The sequence below is a fragment of the Rhagoletis zephyria genome, unplaced genomic scaffold (genome assembly GCF_001687245.7).
Source record: "Rhagoletis zephyria isolate East Lansing unplaced genomic scaffold, Rhagoletis_zephyria_1.1 Rzeph_scaffold_01480, whole genome shotgun sequence".
NCBI classification, from domain to species: domain Eukaryota; kingdom Metazoa; phylum Arthropoda; class Insecta; order Diptera; family Tephritidae; genus Rhagoletis; species Rhagoletis zephyria.
The window spans coordinates 55,032-74,503 of record NW_016158564.1 but is presented as its reverse complement, the minus strand read 5'-3'; the positions used below and the strand labels follow the sequence as shown (position 1 = coordinate 74,503).

The 19,472-nt window shown below is 31.8% G+C and overlaps 1 protein-coding gene across 7 annotated transcripts in view; it reads left to right on the top strand.

Annotated features, from left to right (window-relative positions):
- LOC108364157 (uncharacterized) overlaps window positions 1-19,472 on the top strand; it is a 65,859-nt gene that overhangs the window by 37,773 nt on the left and 8,614 nt on the right. For 5 of the 7 annotated variants that reach the window (XM_017617745.1, XM_017617743.1, XM_017617742.1 and 2 more), the window contains one exon: window positions 16,040-16,322. In XM_017617745.1, the coding sequence (XP_017473234.1) occupies window positions 16,040-16,322 (283 nt within the window). Of the gene's footprint in view, window positions 1-10,928; window positions 11,097-16,039; window positions 16,332-19,472 lie in introns of those variants that run through there. The other 2 variants (XM_017617746.1, XM_017617747.1) reach the window with 2 other exon arrangements.

Here is a 19,472-nt window from a genome sequence, read left to right as displayed (position 1 = left end):
AGCTGAGATATTACAATTTTAAGTTAAAAGTGCTGCGGATAGTACACATCGCCGCAATGTTACTTACATGATTTTCAAGTTATAGGAAAATTGGAAAATCCGTAAACTTAAAATTGTAATATCTCAGCGAAGCAAAAAGATATTTGAGCAAACTCAACGCCATTTTTTTGAGAAAAATTACGCTGGCTTGCATACACAACTTCAAAAATGGGCAAAAACGGAATTTTTTGCACTTATAGGTTAGAATATCTCAAAATCCTGATTCGAAAAGGGGGCGTTCTCGTAAACTTACAAGTTTTACACGGTTTAAGAGTTTACGAATTTGAAGGAATTTCATTTTTATTTGATCTTAAATTTTAAGAAATTCTATGCTATGTAACTTCTTAAACGTTTACTAAAAAATGCGTAAGACGTTGTCCGAAATGTAAAATTTAGCACCGGTTACTTAATACACATTTTGAGCTGTTCAATTTTATCATACTTACATACGCTCAGAAAAAAGTCACCTAAATAGATTTCTCCTAACACATCGTTTTGTAACGATTACCAAATAATATAACTATAACCAAATCATGTGTTGAGGAAAACATATTTAGTTGGCGTAACTAAACTCATTTCCCAGTGTATGTTTTGACAGACGTTTCACACTATTTTGTTCGATAGAAAAAAAATTATTGACATTTTAATAAGCAAGTTAATTATTTAACTGTTATTAATAGGGTATGTGCTACCTTAAAAAATAAATACAGCCGGATCAAATGAACTGAAAGGTATGACGGCAAATTAAAAAGCCAAATATGTGAAAAATTCGGCGTTTCTATTAAAATCTGTTTCCTGTTTGAAATATTTGTTGTATATTTCTTTTTAAGTTCACTAATGCTACAACCTGTGAGACAGCTCAAACTTAAAACAACTTATCTTTAGCCTATTTTTTATAGACTTTTTTGCGTTGATTACAAATTCGTTGATAAAAAGTTTTCATCAGCTACAGATTTTGAGAAAAACTTGGTCAAAGTCTAAAAAAAATCGCGTTTTTAGTAATGTTTGAGAAGCTCTAGCGAAGAAGCAATAGGTGATAGAACCTTTCACTTAGGTAAAAATGAAAGCTTAAACTTTCCATCCCCCATCCCTACACCTTTACCTGAAGGCTACTTATAGTCATTTATTGAACAACAAACTGATTTAGGCTTTTAAGTTTTTGAGCACCTACCACATTTAAACAAAAAGTGATAGATTTTTCTACTTGGAATTCAATTTAAGCTTTAAATTTCAACAATTATTCCTGCAAATCTCATTCCTGCACAGTTACCTACTATAGTGACTAGTAGTAATTTTTGTAAACGGAAATACGAAATGTCACATTTTGCTGTAAGTAACCTACGGGATATGGTGCAGGAAATGGTTTTCTCAGGAATCGTAGTGGAAATTCAGACTTTAATTTAGCCCTAAGTGGAGTGTTCTATCACCTTTTGTTTCTTCGAAATATTACCAAAAAGGCGGTGTTAGACATTTTGACCACGTTTTTCTCAAAGTCTGGAGCTGGTGGAAACTTTTTATCTACGAATTCGTAATCATTAAAAAACGGTATCAAAAACAGGTTTTGACTTTTGCACTGAAATCTGAGAGGATTTGCGGTATACTTTCATGACTTCGATTGCAATCAAATTTAAACAAAATCCTTACATTTCTAAACGATCATTACAGGATATGCACTGTTATCGATATTGAAAGATACTAATATTTGCGAAATGTACAAACCGAGTCATAATTATAAGTCCACTACATAATTTCCATCAAAGGCTTAACTGCAGTTAAGAGCTTAGAAAAGTTTAAATAATTCCAACATGGGGGTGATCGGAAAGGTTTTTTCTTAAGTTTCGCTTTTTTCCTTTCGTTTGCTTCTACTTAATAGTTGGAATCAGCCCCTTCGAGTTAAGATCTCCGGCAAACGGCATAACTGCAGTTAAGGCTTGGTGGGAATCAACTGTAAATCCAAATTCCAAACTTTGTGCGACATTTAAAAAACTTCACAAAACCTTCGTAAAAATTTCGGGCTTTTTAATTAGAAAGATTTTGTATGCAGCTTTGTTGCCCATTCAATTTTAATATAATAAAGTGCAAGTTTGAAGTAGTGCGACTTAGCATTGAATTTTCGGCCATTTTTTGTTTGTTAAAAGTGTTGCTCGATTTTCTACCATATAAAAAATCGTCGAACATACTTTGTATGGAAGAATAAATACTTAATAATTTAAAATTGAATGGACTAAAAAATTGCATACTCAATATATTAAAAAAAAATAGGACTGGGTGGAGCGGTGTTACCGGAAGAAGGGGGCAATGAAGTTCTTCACGGACGGATCAAAACTTGGAGGCAGGGTTGGTGGAGGTGTCTTTTGCCGAGAGCTATCCATCAAAACTATTTTCAGCCTTCCGGAATTCTGCAGTGTTTTTCAGGAGGAGCGGTAGACTCTCCGCTGAAGAGTGTGACGTCAGTTAGAGAGTCCAGCATACACTTTTATAGCCGGGCGACTATCAAAGCCCTGAACGCTGATCTCTCTAGCAACAGCGTCGTTGTACTTGCTAATCAGGCTCATTTGGGTACCGAGCCATCTGACAAAGAAAGGTATTCTTGAAACGTCAGAGGGTATGGTTCACTCCTGTACGGTTGGACCTCATTGCTCCAAGTGGCATAAATCCAATTTTTTTACTTGGGGTTATGGGAGCGACAAACACTGTCATAGAAGCTAGCGTTGCCTACATTATTTTCTTGTCAACGCCTATAGGCCATCTAATATTACAACATTCATATGTTTAACTGAGAATCATTACTTATTAGACGCCACGTTTGCTGAGGATCCACGATGTGGATACAAGCAATATTTTATTATGTACCCTTACTGAGTATAATTCTCCTTTCTGTGTAGGCGGCCGCGCTTAGGAATTTTAACCCTTACGAACTAGAATTATCGTTTCCGTTTTGCCGGAAAAGAGTGGCGGAATTATTTTTGGGTGAAAAAAAATTTTGTAGAAAATTTCCTTTTCATTTCTTGAGCGTGTTTCTATATGCTTTTTTTGTTTTTTTTTTGACAGCTGGAAAATATGCTTTAGGCTCAAAAGTGACATTATCCCAATTTGGGGTTATGGCACCTTATAAGAACTGGCATAACGCCAAGTAAAAAAGTTGGATTTATGTCACTGTATAAGGAGTGACATAATTCCTAATTTTAAAAATGGAGTTATGTCATGGTACCCGTTGAAGCTCAGCGAGCGCTGGGCTCAAACTAGGGCATGCCATAAGAGAGCCATTATCTTATTGTCGAATAACTTATCTTAATGTCGGATAACTTGGGGACTACTCATTAAATTTATTTGAGATTTTCTGTGAACATGCTATTTTGCTTGAAAATTCTGATTAACTGTCGGTAAGTTGTTTTCAAAAGAAATCACGGAAGTGGTAGAGTGGTTACAATAAGTGTGGCAATTGAACTTGTACTTCAAACGCCAACTAAAACTAACCGTTATTTTTTTTCTGAGATGATATGAAGCGTATAAATTATTTTAATGATCTGGCCTACTCAAATGGAATGTATTGAATGTACATATGAATGCAAAACACACACATATATGTATGTACTTACACTGGCGGTCATAAGTGGCGTTTTCTATTTAATATTTACAATGTTTTTCAAGCTAATTTTTTTTTTTTATAAAAATATGGTTTATGCTCTAGCAAAAACCATATGAATCAGACTTTCAAACCTTTAACAGAATTTAGAAAAATTCCACAAATTTGTATATAAATTTTGAGCTTTTTAATCACAATTTTTATAAAATTTTTGGGTACTATAAAATTCAACAATTTTTCACCAAATATTCAAACTGAAATGAAATTCAGAGTTTTTATAAAAATTTTAGGTATGCAGGTGGAAGTTTCTGAATAAAACGTTTAAAATTTTCTCCATTTTATTTCTGCCACTAGTGTATGTCTTTATGCATATTAAAACATGCAGCGAAAAGCACATGATGCTGTGTCGTAATTACATTCGCGAACTCTACATATACATACATACATACGTATGCACATACATGAGTACAGCCATAGATATTTGTGTGCAAGCGTTCACTCCGACGCACAGTGGTCGAAAAATTGAAAAAGCTGGCAAAATGTGGTTCTAAAAGTTTTAGCAACACATGTTTTTGGGGCCGCTGATTATTATAATAACTCCAAACGGCAGATGTAATAAGGCAGGCAAATTTCTCAAAAAGTCTTACAGTTTTCTAAAGCTCATACAATATGGGGAAAAAATCTGAAAATGTGGGTTGCACCTTCATAGGATTTCATATGAATGATTTTCTGAGGTCACTAAATATACTGGTATATACTAGTATTTCTTCGTAAGAATATCGAAAACTCATATAAAGGATTGCTTGCCAGGATCCTCTGTTGTGCGAGTAATTCATACAAAAATCATCTAAACATAAACCGTATAATTTTTCATTATTTCGATGTGGTAAAATATTCTTAATACAATTAAAAAGAACATATCATGTGCTTATACAATGTCCTCAATAAGCCTTTCTCACAAGAATGAGCTTCTGATATAAGAATTCACGAATATCGAAACTGGAAACGATGACGTTAATACTAACCTTCCCTTCGATCCGACTTTTGCAGGATGTATTTGAATATTTGAAGTTGAAATAAAGCCTATGATAGGTATATGGAAATCCAAAAAATTGTTTTATTTATTTTATAACGATCGCCATAGATGCTTTGAGCTGCGACATACACTGGCAATCAAAAGTGAGTGCATGGTGTTTTTTATTTAATATTTGCAATGCTTTTCAAGTTAAAATTTTTTTGTAATTTTTTTATAAAAGTCAATCAAAACCACATAAGCCAAACTATCAAACTTTATACAGAACTTAGAAATATTCAACGAAATTTCCTCTAAATTTTGAACTTTTTACGCAGATAGTTCAGTTTTTTAATTCTAGTAAACCAAGTTTTAAGCGTCTAAAAAATCGCGTTGATTTTTAATGACTGTTTATTGCTGACGGCTTTCTGTACTTTTCATGTAGAATAAAATGTCCGTTTGCAAACAAAATTAAAAAAATTAACGCTGTATTTTATAAATTGCAATTGTTATATGCATAAAACCGCAAAATCCGTCGAAAAAAGAGAAAATCATTAAAAATCAATGCGATTTTTAGCCGCTTAAAACTTGCATTTGTTGCATAGCCGATCTATCTGCATACCCAAAATTTTTCTAAAAATTCAGATTAAAAAGTTCAAAATTTAGACGAAAATTTTTCTTAAGTTCTTTATAAAGTTTGAAAGTTTGGCTTATGTGGTTTTTATTAAAGCATGAACCATATTTTTTTTTTTCAAATATAACAAAAAACAATTTAGCATGGAAAACATTGCAAATATTAAACAAAAGACCCCATGAACTCACTTTTGATTGCCATTGTATGTATGTGTCCTAATTGAGTTCTATAGTAGGACATATTTGACATACATATCTGTTTCTTGACACATATACCTACCAGAAAATTACTGTAGCCGCTAAAGATTATGGCCCCTATTATGAGTTGCATTCGATTTTCGACTGTGGTCGAAAGTGCTGAGCGAACGAATTTTCATTTGGTATTATGGCGCTCATTCGATGAAGAATAGCGCTATTGTGAATTTCGCTCGTTTAGGTTGTTCACAATAGTATATTTTTCACCGCTGAGAAGCTTTGTTTACAAATCGANATAAAGATTATATGTTAACCACACCACCACCATCGCACCATGTAGCGTGCTCGGGAGCTTTATAAAGTAACATTTTCAAAAAAATGTTCGATTTATAAAGCAGTTAATGTCGTCCTTAATTTTTATGAACTGGGTGGGTGTAAAAATTAAAATATTTTTTTTTTTTTTTACCTTGGCCTTCGATTACCGGCCATTGTGCGACTCGTCCGTCGATTCACAAAGAATATAAACAATTAATCTAGTAGACAGCAATTGGCAGCAGAGCACAGTGAACTGGAGAAAAAATTGACTCGTTATACTTTGTAGGCTTANTAAGGGCCTATATGTTAACCACACCACCACCATCGCACCATGTAGCGTGCTCGGGAGCTTTATAAAGTAACTGTTTAGACGCGACTGCTAACACCATGTTGCATGCTGCATGTGCAAAAATTTCCTTCATTAAATTAATGAAATTTATGTACNTCCTATTTGTATGTTGTATATGTACATGTGTTTATATTTGTGTAGCTGTCTCGCACCATGTGGCGTGCTCGGGAGTCAACTGGTCTACCAATAAGCCACTTGCTCGTANCATTTTCAAAAAAGTGTTCGATTTATAAAGCAGTTAATGTCGTCTTTAATTTTTATGAACTTGGTGGGTGTAAAAATTAAAATATATTTTTTTTTTTTTACCTTGGCCTTCGATTACCGGCCATTGTGCGACTCGTCCGTCGATTCACAAAGAATATAAACAATTAATCTAGTAGACAGCAATTGGCAGCAGAGCACAGTGAACTGGAGAAAAAATTGACTCGTTATACTTTGTAGGCTTATATGTATAGTTATGCATATATGTATGTACATACGTTTCTACCATATTGACATATTTATTTTTAAGTACCTTGTGATAAACAAAAAACTTTCCCTAGACGAAGATCAATGTTGATATTATACACCAGCGGAAGTTGGATCACAGTGTCTCCCATTTGTATGTTGTATATGTACATGTGTTTATATTTGTGTAGCTGTCTCGCACCGTGTGGCGTGCTCGGGAGTCAACTGGTCTACCAATAAGCCACTTGCTCGTATGTATGTACATATATATGTATGTAAATATTTACAGTGTCAGTCAGCACGTTTGTGTGCAGTTTAATGACTGGACAGATCATGTGAGCCGTCTATAAAATTCGCGCCAACCATTTATTTCATTTGCTGACGTCCGAATTTTGAAAACAGATCGTTTTGGATCGTTTTTTGGCTTTTGTCTGTGTTCGCTACTCTATATGGATGCCGAGCACCATCTCATTCAATTGGAGAGAGCCAAGCTGGCACAACGCGTAGAAATGAAGCACGATAAGCAACACGCCAATGGCATAACGCAAATAGGAAAATATCGTTAATTTAAATAAGAGCCCGGCGGGGAGACAACAATCTTTGCCAAACTATTTACTACCTTGCAGAGCGCGTTCAAGTGGCATTTTGAGCTAAACAAGCATCGAATTTTTCGCAAAAATTTTGAACAGGTTCTGCCTACTCGTATATGGCACGCTATTGAAATAAAAAAAAAAAGATGAATTGGCGCCTTGAACTTGATAAACAGTAAAATTCTACTTAAGTGCAAAAGAATATATCACAATAAAATCGTATTTTACAACAAAAATCCTTATCTCTAATATCGCAACTTTAGTGCTTATCGTTGAGCTTAATACTTTAATTTCGGGCAACACGAGAAGGTTGGGCACTTGTGCCGCTTGCTTTTTATTTGCGGGCGTGAAAGTGTTTTTAGTGCTTATATATTACTAACCATAGTGCACCCTGTTTTATCACGTTAATAAAAACTTTATAATCGTTTGGTGTTGCTATAAAAAAAAAATACAAGTAAAAAAAAGAAAACGAAAAAGTGTGTGAATTGAAAAGAAAGTTCTCTTACTAAATTAACATTCATATGTATGTATTAGACTGTCCCAAAAATCCAAAGATTTTTATTTATTTTTTTTAACGCATACCCCCTCGTTCTATTGGTTCTGTCTTAAAAAATATCCAAATAAAATGCTATGCAATTCGCGTGTTTTGTTAACTTACTCATTTTACTTCTATTAGTGTTAGGGCATAATATTTAGTAAATCTGCGTTTTTAGTTTTCTACCAGGTAGACAGGACTTTTTCCAAATGACCATAAATTATAATATATTTCCAGAGGTTTACACAAAATATAGAAATATGGGTACCTATCAATTAAAAGAAAATTTCAAAACAATATTAATTACAACTTTTGTTTTCAATTATCCTTTTGGAACATGCCAAAAATGTCCTTTGAAAATATTATTATTAAAGATTCTTAGTTTTGAATGTATTTTGAAGAATCTTAGTCTAATATTGAAGGATAAAAATTGCAAAGGATATTTTAGTTTAATTAATTTTTTCGATGTCCTTGGGAGAAATCTTGCCGTCCTTTTAAAAATTTAAAGATGCAGAAATGCGCTAAAATATGGAAAACATATCGAATTTTTCGCATTTCAAACTAAAACTTCAACTAGACGACGGCATGGGTTATGGTTATTCTACGCCCATAAAACTTCATATATATACTATAGACTGCATCAACAAAAAAAGTTGCAGTTTTTCCGCGGGATTACAAAATTTATTATATTTTAAGACGTCCACCAAAATATTTCGGAAAAATATTAAGATTTAAGCGAGCTGGACCGATTTGAAAATACCTCCAAAAATGAATTTTTTTATGAATAAAAATAGTTTCTTAAAGAACTTTTTGAAAAAAGTCCCCTCAGATGACAAATTAGATTAAGCTTAAAAAATCTGCATAAAAATATTTAAAAATCTTTTCAACGGAATCGTAAGAATGAGATTTTTGATGCAGTTTTTTTACTTTTTTCAAAGATTGGTTTACGAAAAACTTGAATAATTGGGCCAAAAATGTTCTGATTTAGACTTGTGGGATCTCAGTAGAAAGGTATTTTCACACTGTTTTTATTTATGTGCAAAAAAAAGTCATTCGTGTCCCAATTTTTTTTTTTTTAAATACCAACACATCTTAGTTCAACTTTGAATGATGTTCGTTCATCCTACATTTCTCTTCTATCCTTTGAATGAGTTTATTAGCAATGAAATAAAAAGGGTGAGAAAATACCTTTCCAATGACACCTCTTAAGTCTAAATCGGAAGAGTTTAGGTTTAGTTATTCAAGTTTTTCATATACCAATCTTTGAAAAAAGTTAAAAAACAGCATCAAAAATCTCATCATTACGATTCCGTTCAAATTTTCTTTAAATATTTTTATGCAAATATTTTAAGCTTAAACCGTTTTGCCATTTGAGGGGATTTTTTCAAAAAAATCGTTAAGAAAATATTTTTAGTCATAAAAAACTCCATTTTTGGAGGTATTTTCAAATCGGTCCAGCTCACTTAAATCTTAATATTTTTCCGAAATATTAAAAAAATTAAAATTAAAATATAATAGATTTTATAATTCCAATGGAAAAATAGTACCGATTTTTTTTTTGTATGGGGAGTGATGCAGTCTAATATACTATTTAGACTAAAAAGCACAAATATAGAGGGTATGCATATCAAAATTTGCAAACATTTTTTTTCATATACATATGTATTCTTGGGACAGTCTAGTATGTATATATGGGCATACATATGTACATCTGTGCATTAGACCTTACCACCGTACAAGCAAAAATCGCCGTACACCCCTAAGTCTAAAGTATTTTTGCAAGGCTGTTTCGAAAAAAATAAATAAATAAAATTAAATCCATCCTACACCCTTTTACATTTTTCAGTGACACCTAAGTGTCGGAAATATCTGTTGCAACGAAATTCAAAACGATATTTGCCACTCGTATTTATTTATTTTTAAGAATTTGCATTTAAAATGTAGTTCGATCTGTTACAGAAACAAGAGAAATTAAAATTTGAAAAATCGCACAAATTTCACAAAAATGAATCAAACTCCCAAAAAGTTTTCAGAACAATTTCGAGTATGCAGTTTTGTTGTCAATTTTAGTAGTAGGAAAATCACTAAAAATTACGGTTGGTTTTTAGTGAAGGGTGTTCAGCGTTTTCTTTCATATAACCTATGAACAAAATCTATTTTTATGTTTTTATGTGGAAGAAAATGGGCAACACCCTCGACATAACAAAAAAAAAAAACCTAAAAAAATCAACGTTAATTTTTAGTGACTTGAAACTTGCACTTTACTAAAATTTAATGGGCTACAAAACTGCATACTCGAAAATATTCTAAAAGTTCTGAATAAATACATTGAAATTTTGATGTAAATTTTTTGTAGTTTGATTCATTTTTGTGAACTTTGTGCAATTCTTGAAACTTTTATTTCTTGTTTTGTTCAAATTGATGTAAGAAAATAATAAACTAGCAACATCCATTTGGCTATACATTTTTTTTTCTTTTTTAATAGTCCTACTGGGTTAATCGAAATACGTTCTTAGCAAAAGTTTAATGGTTTTTGGTGAGTTTTAATTTACTAACATTAGGGTGGTATGGACGTTGAGGCGGTTACACGTCCATTTCCCAAAACTGCAACAATCTCATTTATTTGTTAAAATATTAGGACACCCTATATATCGTCGCTACCATGTCAAACTATCAAATGTGCGAAAATGCTTTTTCAATTACTAAATATAACTCGCGCATGCATTTAGAGTGATACGCAAATTGCCTAATCGTCAAATTTTCAGTCTTCTTAGAAGCAGAGGATATTGGCTTTAACTAAGTGTCGAATCCCACACTTTTTCCTTTTTCCATTTTTACAACAATTTCTTCGCTCTCCTGAAGAGTACCCATTTTCACATTCGATAGTAGCGACGATATGTATGTATTTCTATATCTATATTGATTCCTTATCCGTTATGTGAACAAAGTTATTGTGCACAAGTGCGCTCGGGTATAAAAATTTCGAATTGCCCTACCAAAAAAAATTGTTGTTTTTTTCGAAGCTGCCTTGCAAAATTACTTAAGGCTCAGGGCTGTATGACGAACCTTTTTTCGGTACGGTTTACAGTACATATGTATGTAACTATGTGCATTGTAGATGTTTTGGAATAACTATCCGTGAATGAAGGAGAAGGACAATTATATGTTTTAATCAGATACATACTATTTAGTTGTCGCCACTTCTCTCATCATGATCCCCGCGTCATTATTTCAATTGACTGTTTGACACCTAGGACTATTAAAATTGTACAAATTTGTAACAAATTCCAGAATTAATCAATTAAAGCTCGTAACAGCTGAAATAATTGAATTTAGCTGTGCATCGTTGGTGCAGAATACCATTTGCGAATGCTCTCCATTATCTCGCGCAACAAGTAAGTTCCTAAATATAAAAGCCAGCAGTCATAGAGAAGTTAAAAAAGGTTTTAACGATTAAAAAATCGTGTTTTATTGTAATCACCATTTTAACTCTTTCATAGTGAACTAAAAATGCATTTTATGGCAAAAACAGAATGAGGGAACGCGTATTTAAAACGGTTCTAAGTTTTGTTTTGTTGTTGAAATAGTAAACGCAATAGTATTTCACATAATTATTTCAACTTGATCAAATTTTTTGGAGTTTAATTTTAATTAAAATAACCACAAGAACTGTAATTTAAACAAAAAAAAAAACATTTAAATAATATTTAAAAGAACAAAAACAAATATTTCCTGGCAGTGGGACTCGAATCCACGACATCCCGGCTTGCTAAATCCGCAATCCTGCAGCGGGCACAGGGTGAACTAATTAAAGTACTCATATTTCTTTATATTGCCGAGTAAATTTTTTATATCTCTATTCTCTCTCATCTTAACACAAAGCTGTTTCTGAGATGTCTATGATTGACACAACTTAAAAATCTATTCTAAACATAAAACTTTTTTAACAAGAAGGAGTTTTAGCTTACGACTAAGACTATGGGCCATTATGTTGAATGTAACGGCTTAAATGTAAAACTTTGGTTAAAATAATAACAATGGGGGCTCGTTTTCAAAAACCCCGCTCAATTGAAATAGGTACATACTCAAACAAACCACAAATTGTACCGTTAGTTTCGCGTATAATTTGTAAATCTACATATAAATAAGCAATCAGAGGTAAATGCAGCGGAATTGAAAAGACAACTAAATAATTTTTAACTAATTTTTGTTAATTAATTACCGAATACAATCATTTCTAACCACTGTCGATACCCCATTACAACTACATAAGTCCGCTAAAGTAACATTGGGCATACGTAAGCATGATATAATATCTCGATATCTATAAATCTTTAAATGAGTTGTTCGATTGATGAAAAATTGTCTCATATCTCTTTTTTTAGATCAATATTCTTAAAAAAATTTAAAGCGTTATCGGAAGTTCGCCAAGGAATCGGTTAATTTTGTTGACAGCCTCTTCGCGTTATCGCTGTTATCATCACCATTTCCTTATATTTTTTTAACCGTCTCAATACAAAACATCAGCCGCTGAAGCTAAAAATCTGAAAATTTGTTTACCGGCTAATTTTAGGTCATTGATTTCAAAAATATAATAGTGCGATTTATAAAACGTCACAAAGTGATATTTTTGGCGAAATGACAATAGGTACATTCTTTTGCAACCGAGCTACAAAACAACACTCGCTTAAATGACGAAATACACGCAAAGCAACAACACAAGATCGGCTATTTATCCGAGTTCAGCCAGGTCGGTTAAAAAATACGCGACCAGAAGGGTAGTGTTGTTAAGTGAAAAAACTGCTCTATTGTGAATTGTTAATGGGAAAGTGGAGAGGGAAATTTTTGTTGGTTTCCTTATATACGTGACTTATATTTTAAATAAGTATATATATTACGCAAATACCTCGCATAATTACTCATTTAAATTGGTTTTTGTAACTAAATCCCTTTAAACTGATCACATTTTCTTGCCAGCTACCAAAAGGGTTGCTTAAGTAGCTAAAATCAAATTTTACCCGAGTTGAGCGTTCTTTTGTCGCTCGCTTACAAAAAAAAAGCAGCTAATGTTGCGACCAAGTTGTGTCGCAACTCCGGATTAAAAATGTAAATAAAAAAAAAAATGCCGCGCGTTAGAGAAAAATAAAAGTTATTACAAATATGTTTCGAAGCAGCCTTTACTGATATACTTTTTCCCAAAGTATTCGAAGACAATAAAAAACATGTGTTTCGCGGCTTTGACTTTGCAATGATTGCCAGCACAAATACTATGGCAATGTCGCAAGAAAGTTTCCATACAAAAGTAATCACCTGTGTCGCAAGGTGGCAAATTTTGCCAAAAAAAGCGACATTTGCAACAACTTTGCGACGTTTTGTGAATCCCACTAAACAAAAATTGAATAAAACTTAGTTTTACCGTTATTCAGCGTCCATTATATTGGACAGTGCTACTTTAGATTTGTAAACAGGGAAGTGATATAAATAATTTTTCTTTTTTCCTGTCGCTAAATATATTTCAAAACTGAGAATAACATTTAACTTTTTTTCGGATCTCAATTCCACCGAAAAATAGTTAATTTGTTCATATATAGGGTGGCGGCGAATAACTGTTTTTTTTTTAATAAAAAGGTCCTTTATAGATTTTGCGAAAAAAATATTTTATTGTTAATTTTCCACAGACTTTACATTAATTTTATTGATCTTTTTTTAATTTTAACCTTTATTTGGGTTTACCAGGCGTAAACACTTTGAAAGAAAATCGCAATCGGCACGCAAGTGTTCGTCGGTTAATTTTTTCCATATCTTTTGTAACCATAGGCTATTTAATTAATAAATACTACATTAATAAATAGCGATTTTTGTGACACTTCATTTTCGTGAAAGAACACGGTCAACTGCATCCCGAAATAACAATAAAAGAAATGCAGTAAATAAGAATATACTTTTCAAAACAGCTGTTATTTCAAAAACAATAGCTCTTATTTAAGAAAACATACCATTAAGTACAAAAAAATTTTTGTCCAATATATGGGACGATTGTAGTGAAAGGGTTAAGTAGTTTTACCTTACACACATACCAATCAATTATTATGAGTCATGCTCACGTGCTACTCTAAAATTAGTTCGATTTCTGGCGTAAGCAGCACGCTAGCGATTTGCGGAAACAACGTAATAATAAATTGTTTTTGTTTGGGCTAAGTATACGAAATTATCGTGGGCTCTTCTTTAACATTGTACAAAAAATTCATGCGATATCTGGTAAATGCGTTTTATTAGACAAAGTCTAACTAAAAGCTTTACACATTTTGTCCTTGCTTTAAGTTTTTAATTTATTGCGTTCTTACAGCAAACGAAAATACCGTCACAACTCAAAAAACGGAAGGTTTGAGCTACTTATACGAGTATCGTGCTTCATATTCGTAAAAATTATGTGATTCTTGTGTAGTTTCAGCAAAACTTCATTAAATTAATAAAAGCTAAATTACACAAGTTCACAGAACTAAAAAATTAATAACTTGCGACAGTTTTATATGAATTCTTACCTCAAATTTTCCGCTGAATATAAGAAAGTATGAACATTTTTGAGATATAGAAAAAATTTTGAGATCTGAAAAAAGTGCACTCACTTAATTGCAATTATGTTTGGATCTACATGGTTGAGCAATATTGAAATCTCTTTTTACATTAGTAAAGCTTATTCAATTTGCTATTTGTCTCAAACAATTTTTCTAACCGGAATAGTAGCTTAGGGGCTGGCTATCTTTTTATATTTTGACTATATACCACAGTTCAACTTTCCTTACTTTTTGCAATATAAAAAAATCAACAAACTTTCGTAAAAATTTCGAGCTTTTTAATTAGATTTCTTAGAGAGATTTTGAGTATGCAGTTTTGTACCTCATTCATTTATAATTGATTTTTTTTTTTAATTTTTTAATGCTTTCATTGTTTTCATTTTTTATTGTTTCAAACTTTATACAAAATTTAGGAAAATTCAACAAGTTTTCATCAAAATTTCACCTTTTTATTCTGAATCTTTAGAAAATTTTTGAGCTCATCCAATTTTAGTCTAATCAAGTGCAAGTTTCAAACGGCTAAAAAATGGCGTTGTTTTTTGAGATTTCTGTTTTTTTTTTTTGGTGACGGATTTTTTCACTTTTTTCCATATAAGCATGAATTTCTTATGAAATGAAATGCGGGAGAACATTAGCAACAAAATTTCAAAATAACGACGTCAGTTTTTGTAAATTGCACTTGTTATATTAATAAAACCGAAAAAGTAGTCTAAAAAATAATATTTTTTTTTACCGTTTGAAACTTTATACCCAAAAATGGTTTACATTAAGAAGTTAAAATTTTGATTAAACTTTCTTGAATTTTCCAAAATTTTGTATAAAGTTTGAAACTGTGATTCATACATATGTTTTTAGGTAAAGCTTGGACGGTAAAAAGGAATAGAAAAATAACAAAAAATTTAACTCGAAAAATATAACGAATATTAAAAAAAACAACAACACGAGGTAATTAGTTTGGTTCACTATTCATTCAGTTTTCATTCAGTTTCAGAATCCGGTCAACGTTTTCAATTTGTAAATTCGAGAAAACAGTTATTTTTGGTCCTTGAATAATAAAATAATAATATTTTGGCCCTTACACTTTTGCTAAGTGTTTGGCCGATTTCCTCCTCCAATTTGTGGCGTGCATCTGGATTTTGTTACACAAATGGAGGGACCTAAAGTTTTATGCTGCCTCCGAACGACAAATAAATTTTATGTTAAGCTTTTTTCATGGCAGAAATGCCTGCCGAGGGGTCCCCCCTCTATCTATTTCTATATTTTTTTGCGTTGTTGCTTAGACCAAGGCTCGAACCCAAGTCCTTCGGAGTGGAGGAAAACCGTAGTATCTTCGACAAAGATATCTAAACAATCAATGTCACACAAAAATATTGTTATCAACGCGATTTTTAAGCGATTGAAACTTGCACTTCATTAGATTAAAATCGTATGGGCTATAAATAAAGCTGCATACCCAAAAATGTTCTAAAAATTCAGATGAAAAAGTTTGAAATATTGATGAAAATTTTTGAATTTTCCTTAATTTTGATTTACATGGTTTTGGTCGGACAATATTTGGATACATGGATACAGAGCAAGTTAAATACAAGCTTGTAAAAATCAACACGCGGTCACTTGTTTTAGTCACTGTATGTACGCAATCTCATTGCTCCCAAAATCCAAAATGAGTATTTAATATACCAATTTCATACTTCCTTAATATTTATGTATGTATTAAAATTTTGTATACATATTCATATAGTCTTTCTCTCTATTTATTTCAGTCAATTTCCCTTTGATGGCCGACAAGTACGAGTTCTGCTCTATCGCGAATGTGACAAGACTGGCCGCAAACTACTATTTGACTCCAATGCGCTGCAAAAAGTACCGCTGAAGGAAACACATGGGAATGTTGGCAAAACCGGAGGTGATCGTTTTACTCGTCTCACTGAGTACACATCGAACAATCGCAACCGGAATGGAAACAAGAGTAGCGGTAAATCTCAAGCTTATAAATCACATTCCAGTAACAGTTTCATCGAAGTTTGTGAAGAGTATGGGTATAAGGTGAGATAAGTAAGATACATTTTTCCCTTATATAATACTTACCATGGTACAATCGTTACAATACCAAATATTGTCTTCCTAGAGAGCGCATATTCCTAACTGCATCATTTACAAAATATTAGTGTTGCATACACAAGAAAGCTTTTATTTAGAGAAAAAGGGATTTTCCTCAAGTCATATGATCGACTTTGAAATAAAATACCAACCTTTTTACAAAAACAACTGATTAAATAGCAAACCCCTACTATCAAAATTTATTCGTGCAAAAGTTTCGCGACAGCCCTCAATTTACATGGAAGTGTAGTATTTCGTCACCATCAACGCTGATTGAAAAAAATAGAAAATATACAAGAGAATTTTTAAATATTCGTATCTGATCCATGAGCGCAATTTCCTCAATAATGATGAAATAATTTGTAATGCTATCTTTAATGGCGCTTAAAAAAGGATATACATACATATGTACATATATTTCACGATTTATTTTTGTATCTGTGTCTAAGTGCCGCAAACTTCTTGCATATAATAGTTGCGTTCCAGATGCTTCACGATTTGCAGGTTTTTACAGGAAGTCGTTCCAGGTGACCACCTCCCATAAGGTTTATTAATGGGGAAAACAGCTGTTCCTGCAAATCGTGAATTTTGTGAATATTGTGAAGCATCTGGAACGCAACTAATGTGTTTATTGTATTTGTTGTTTGTTATTTTTTTATTGCCAAAAAGTCGGAATTCAAATAAATTAAAAACACAAAATATACATACACACATATAAATGAACTAAAATATTCAAATTGCTCGAAATTATATATGTACATATGTCCAAACCATGGTGAAATAATAATAAGGTGTTGTCACTTAGGGGGTGGTTGTTGTAATTTTGGCAATTTTGGCATACCAGCGTTACAGTAATGCCTACTCTATTCATTCCAATTTCATTTCTGTGCAAAACGGAACAAAAAATGGAGCAGACAATATTAAAAAAGAATTTTTCACTATCGAACAAACATTGAATTTGGTAGTTTCAAATTATTTTTATTTGCAAATAGCTTACGTATAAACCATGATAAAAATATAGTAAGGTAGAACCGCTGAGAGTCACTTTTAAGATTCTCGACGTTTCCAAACAATTTAATTTTTAAATTTACTCACAAACTCACACACACATTTTCATTTTCAATCTCAAGCAACAACAATTTCGAACAATTTCAATTTTTTATTTTCACTTTTATATGATTTTAAAATGTTGGCAAACTTCAAAAAAAAATCATGGCCGAAAAATTGAGAGAACGGTTATACCTTGCTATGTTTTTATCATGGTATAAACTATGATAAAATGATAAAAACATAGTAAGGTAAAACCGTTCTCTCAACTCGTCGGCCATGATTTTTTTTTTAAGTTTGTCAACATTTTTAAATCATATAAAATTGATAGTAAAAAAAAGAAATTGTTCAAAGTTATTGTTGTTTGAGATTGAAAATGAGAATGTGTGTGTGACTTTGTGTGAAAAATTTTAAAATTAAATTGCTTGCAAATGTCAAGAATTTGAAAAATTCCTCTCAGCTATTCTACCCATGATACAAAAAAGAAGGTAGTTTCATTTAATGACATTCGTTGTTGTTGTTAACTATTTGACTTTTAATAAAATTATGACATTTCATCAAATTCATGCTACCTGATCACTAGAAGAAATATTTTTTTTTAACCAGAAGATTTTATCAGTACATTCAACGATGTGGAATATGATAAACTAGAAAATTATGCCGGCTACATGATTTTGAAAATGGGGTTGACGACTACGTTCAGAAAGCATGACGAAAGTGTATGCTTACATATCGTCGCTTAAAGTACAAAACCGCGTATCGTCGTTCTGCAAAACCGCGTAATTGACATTTTTTGCCAAAAATGGGATTTGCTCACACAAGCTCTTGGCTCAAGCCTTATCCATTCGTCCTGAAATGCGATTTCTTTGTAAAAAAAGAGAACCTTTTGAAATATGAGTGTTTTTACTCTCTACAAACAATTAATGCAACTGCGTATGTGACAGTTGTGCATTTTGTCGATACACGGTTTTGTACTTTAAACGAGGATCTGTTAGTTGTTTATCGGAGGGCGATCTCTTCAAGCCGACTTCAGGTATTTTGCATAAATTAAGAATTTGTGAAATTTAATGATGATGCGCTAATCACAAAGCCTAATTTTTTGCAAAATCTGATGAGAAATGTAAAAGTAAATTTGAACCAAAATATAAAAAGGTTTTATTTGGGAAGAACATTATTTAGAATTCGACTTTTAAATCGCAAGATTGTATTCAATATAAGAAAACAAAAAAATAACGGAATAATGCGCGTGTGGTTTTTATTACAAAATGAAAAGAACAGTTACAATGAAGTCTCCTTTAACAGTTTACATTTTAAATATTTTTAATAAAAAAACCACGTAAGTAAAAAAAAGTACCAAGCACTAATAATGGTTTTTGATTTGAAATGTTATTACATTGGTATAAATATGGGAAAGAAAATACTCCGATTTATTGTTTTAATATTATCAAAGTGGCAAGGCCGTTGATAATACTCACAATTTATGAAACTTCAAAAAATTTTATTATCCGTCAAAAGTTGTTTATTGAAACTACCTTCTTTTTTGTATCATGGTTATACCTTCCTATTTTCATTGGAAAATTTTAGCGATACATAATTTCAAATAATTGTGATTTTTTAAGTAAATTTTTGGTAAAATATATACTACACATATCCAACAGATTATTGGAGCAGAAATGTAATTTTAAAATATTAACGAAAATAAGGGTCGTAATAAAATTCCCTTTAAAGTTAAGATATTTAAAACCTAAGTACGCATATACATGTACTTCAGAACTGAAGGAAAAAAATACAAATAAAATTCCATACGGGTTAATATGTAATTTTTAGTAGAATTTAAGAATAATTAAATAAAGAGAACGGTATAATTTAATTTGTTTTAATATGAATAAATGAAAGACGGAAAATAGCCTTTATTTTTTCAAGTTTTAACCATCATCATATGTGTGGTACGNAAATGTAATTTTAAAATATTAACGAAAATAAGGGTCGTAATAAAATTCCCTTTAAAGTTAAGATATTTAAAACCTAAGTACGCATATACATGTACTT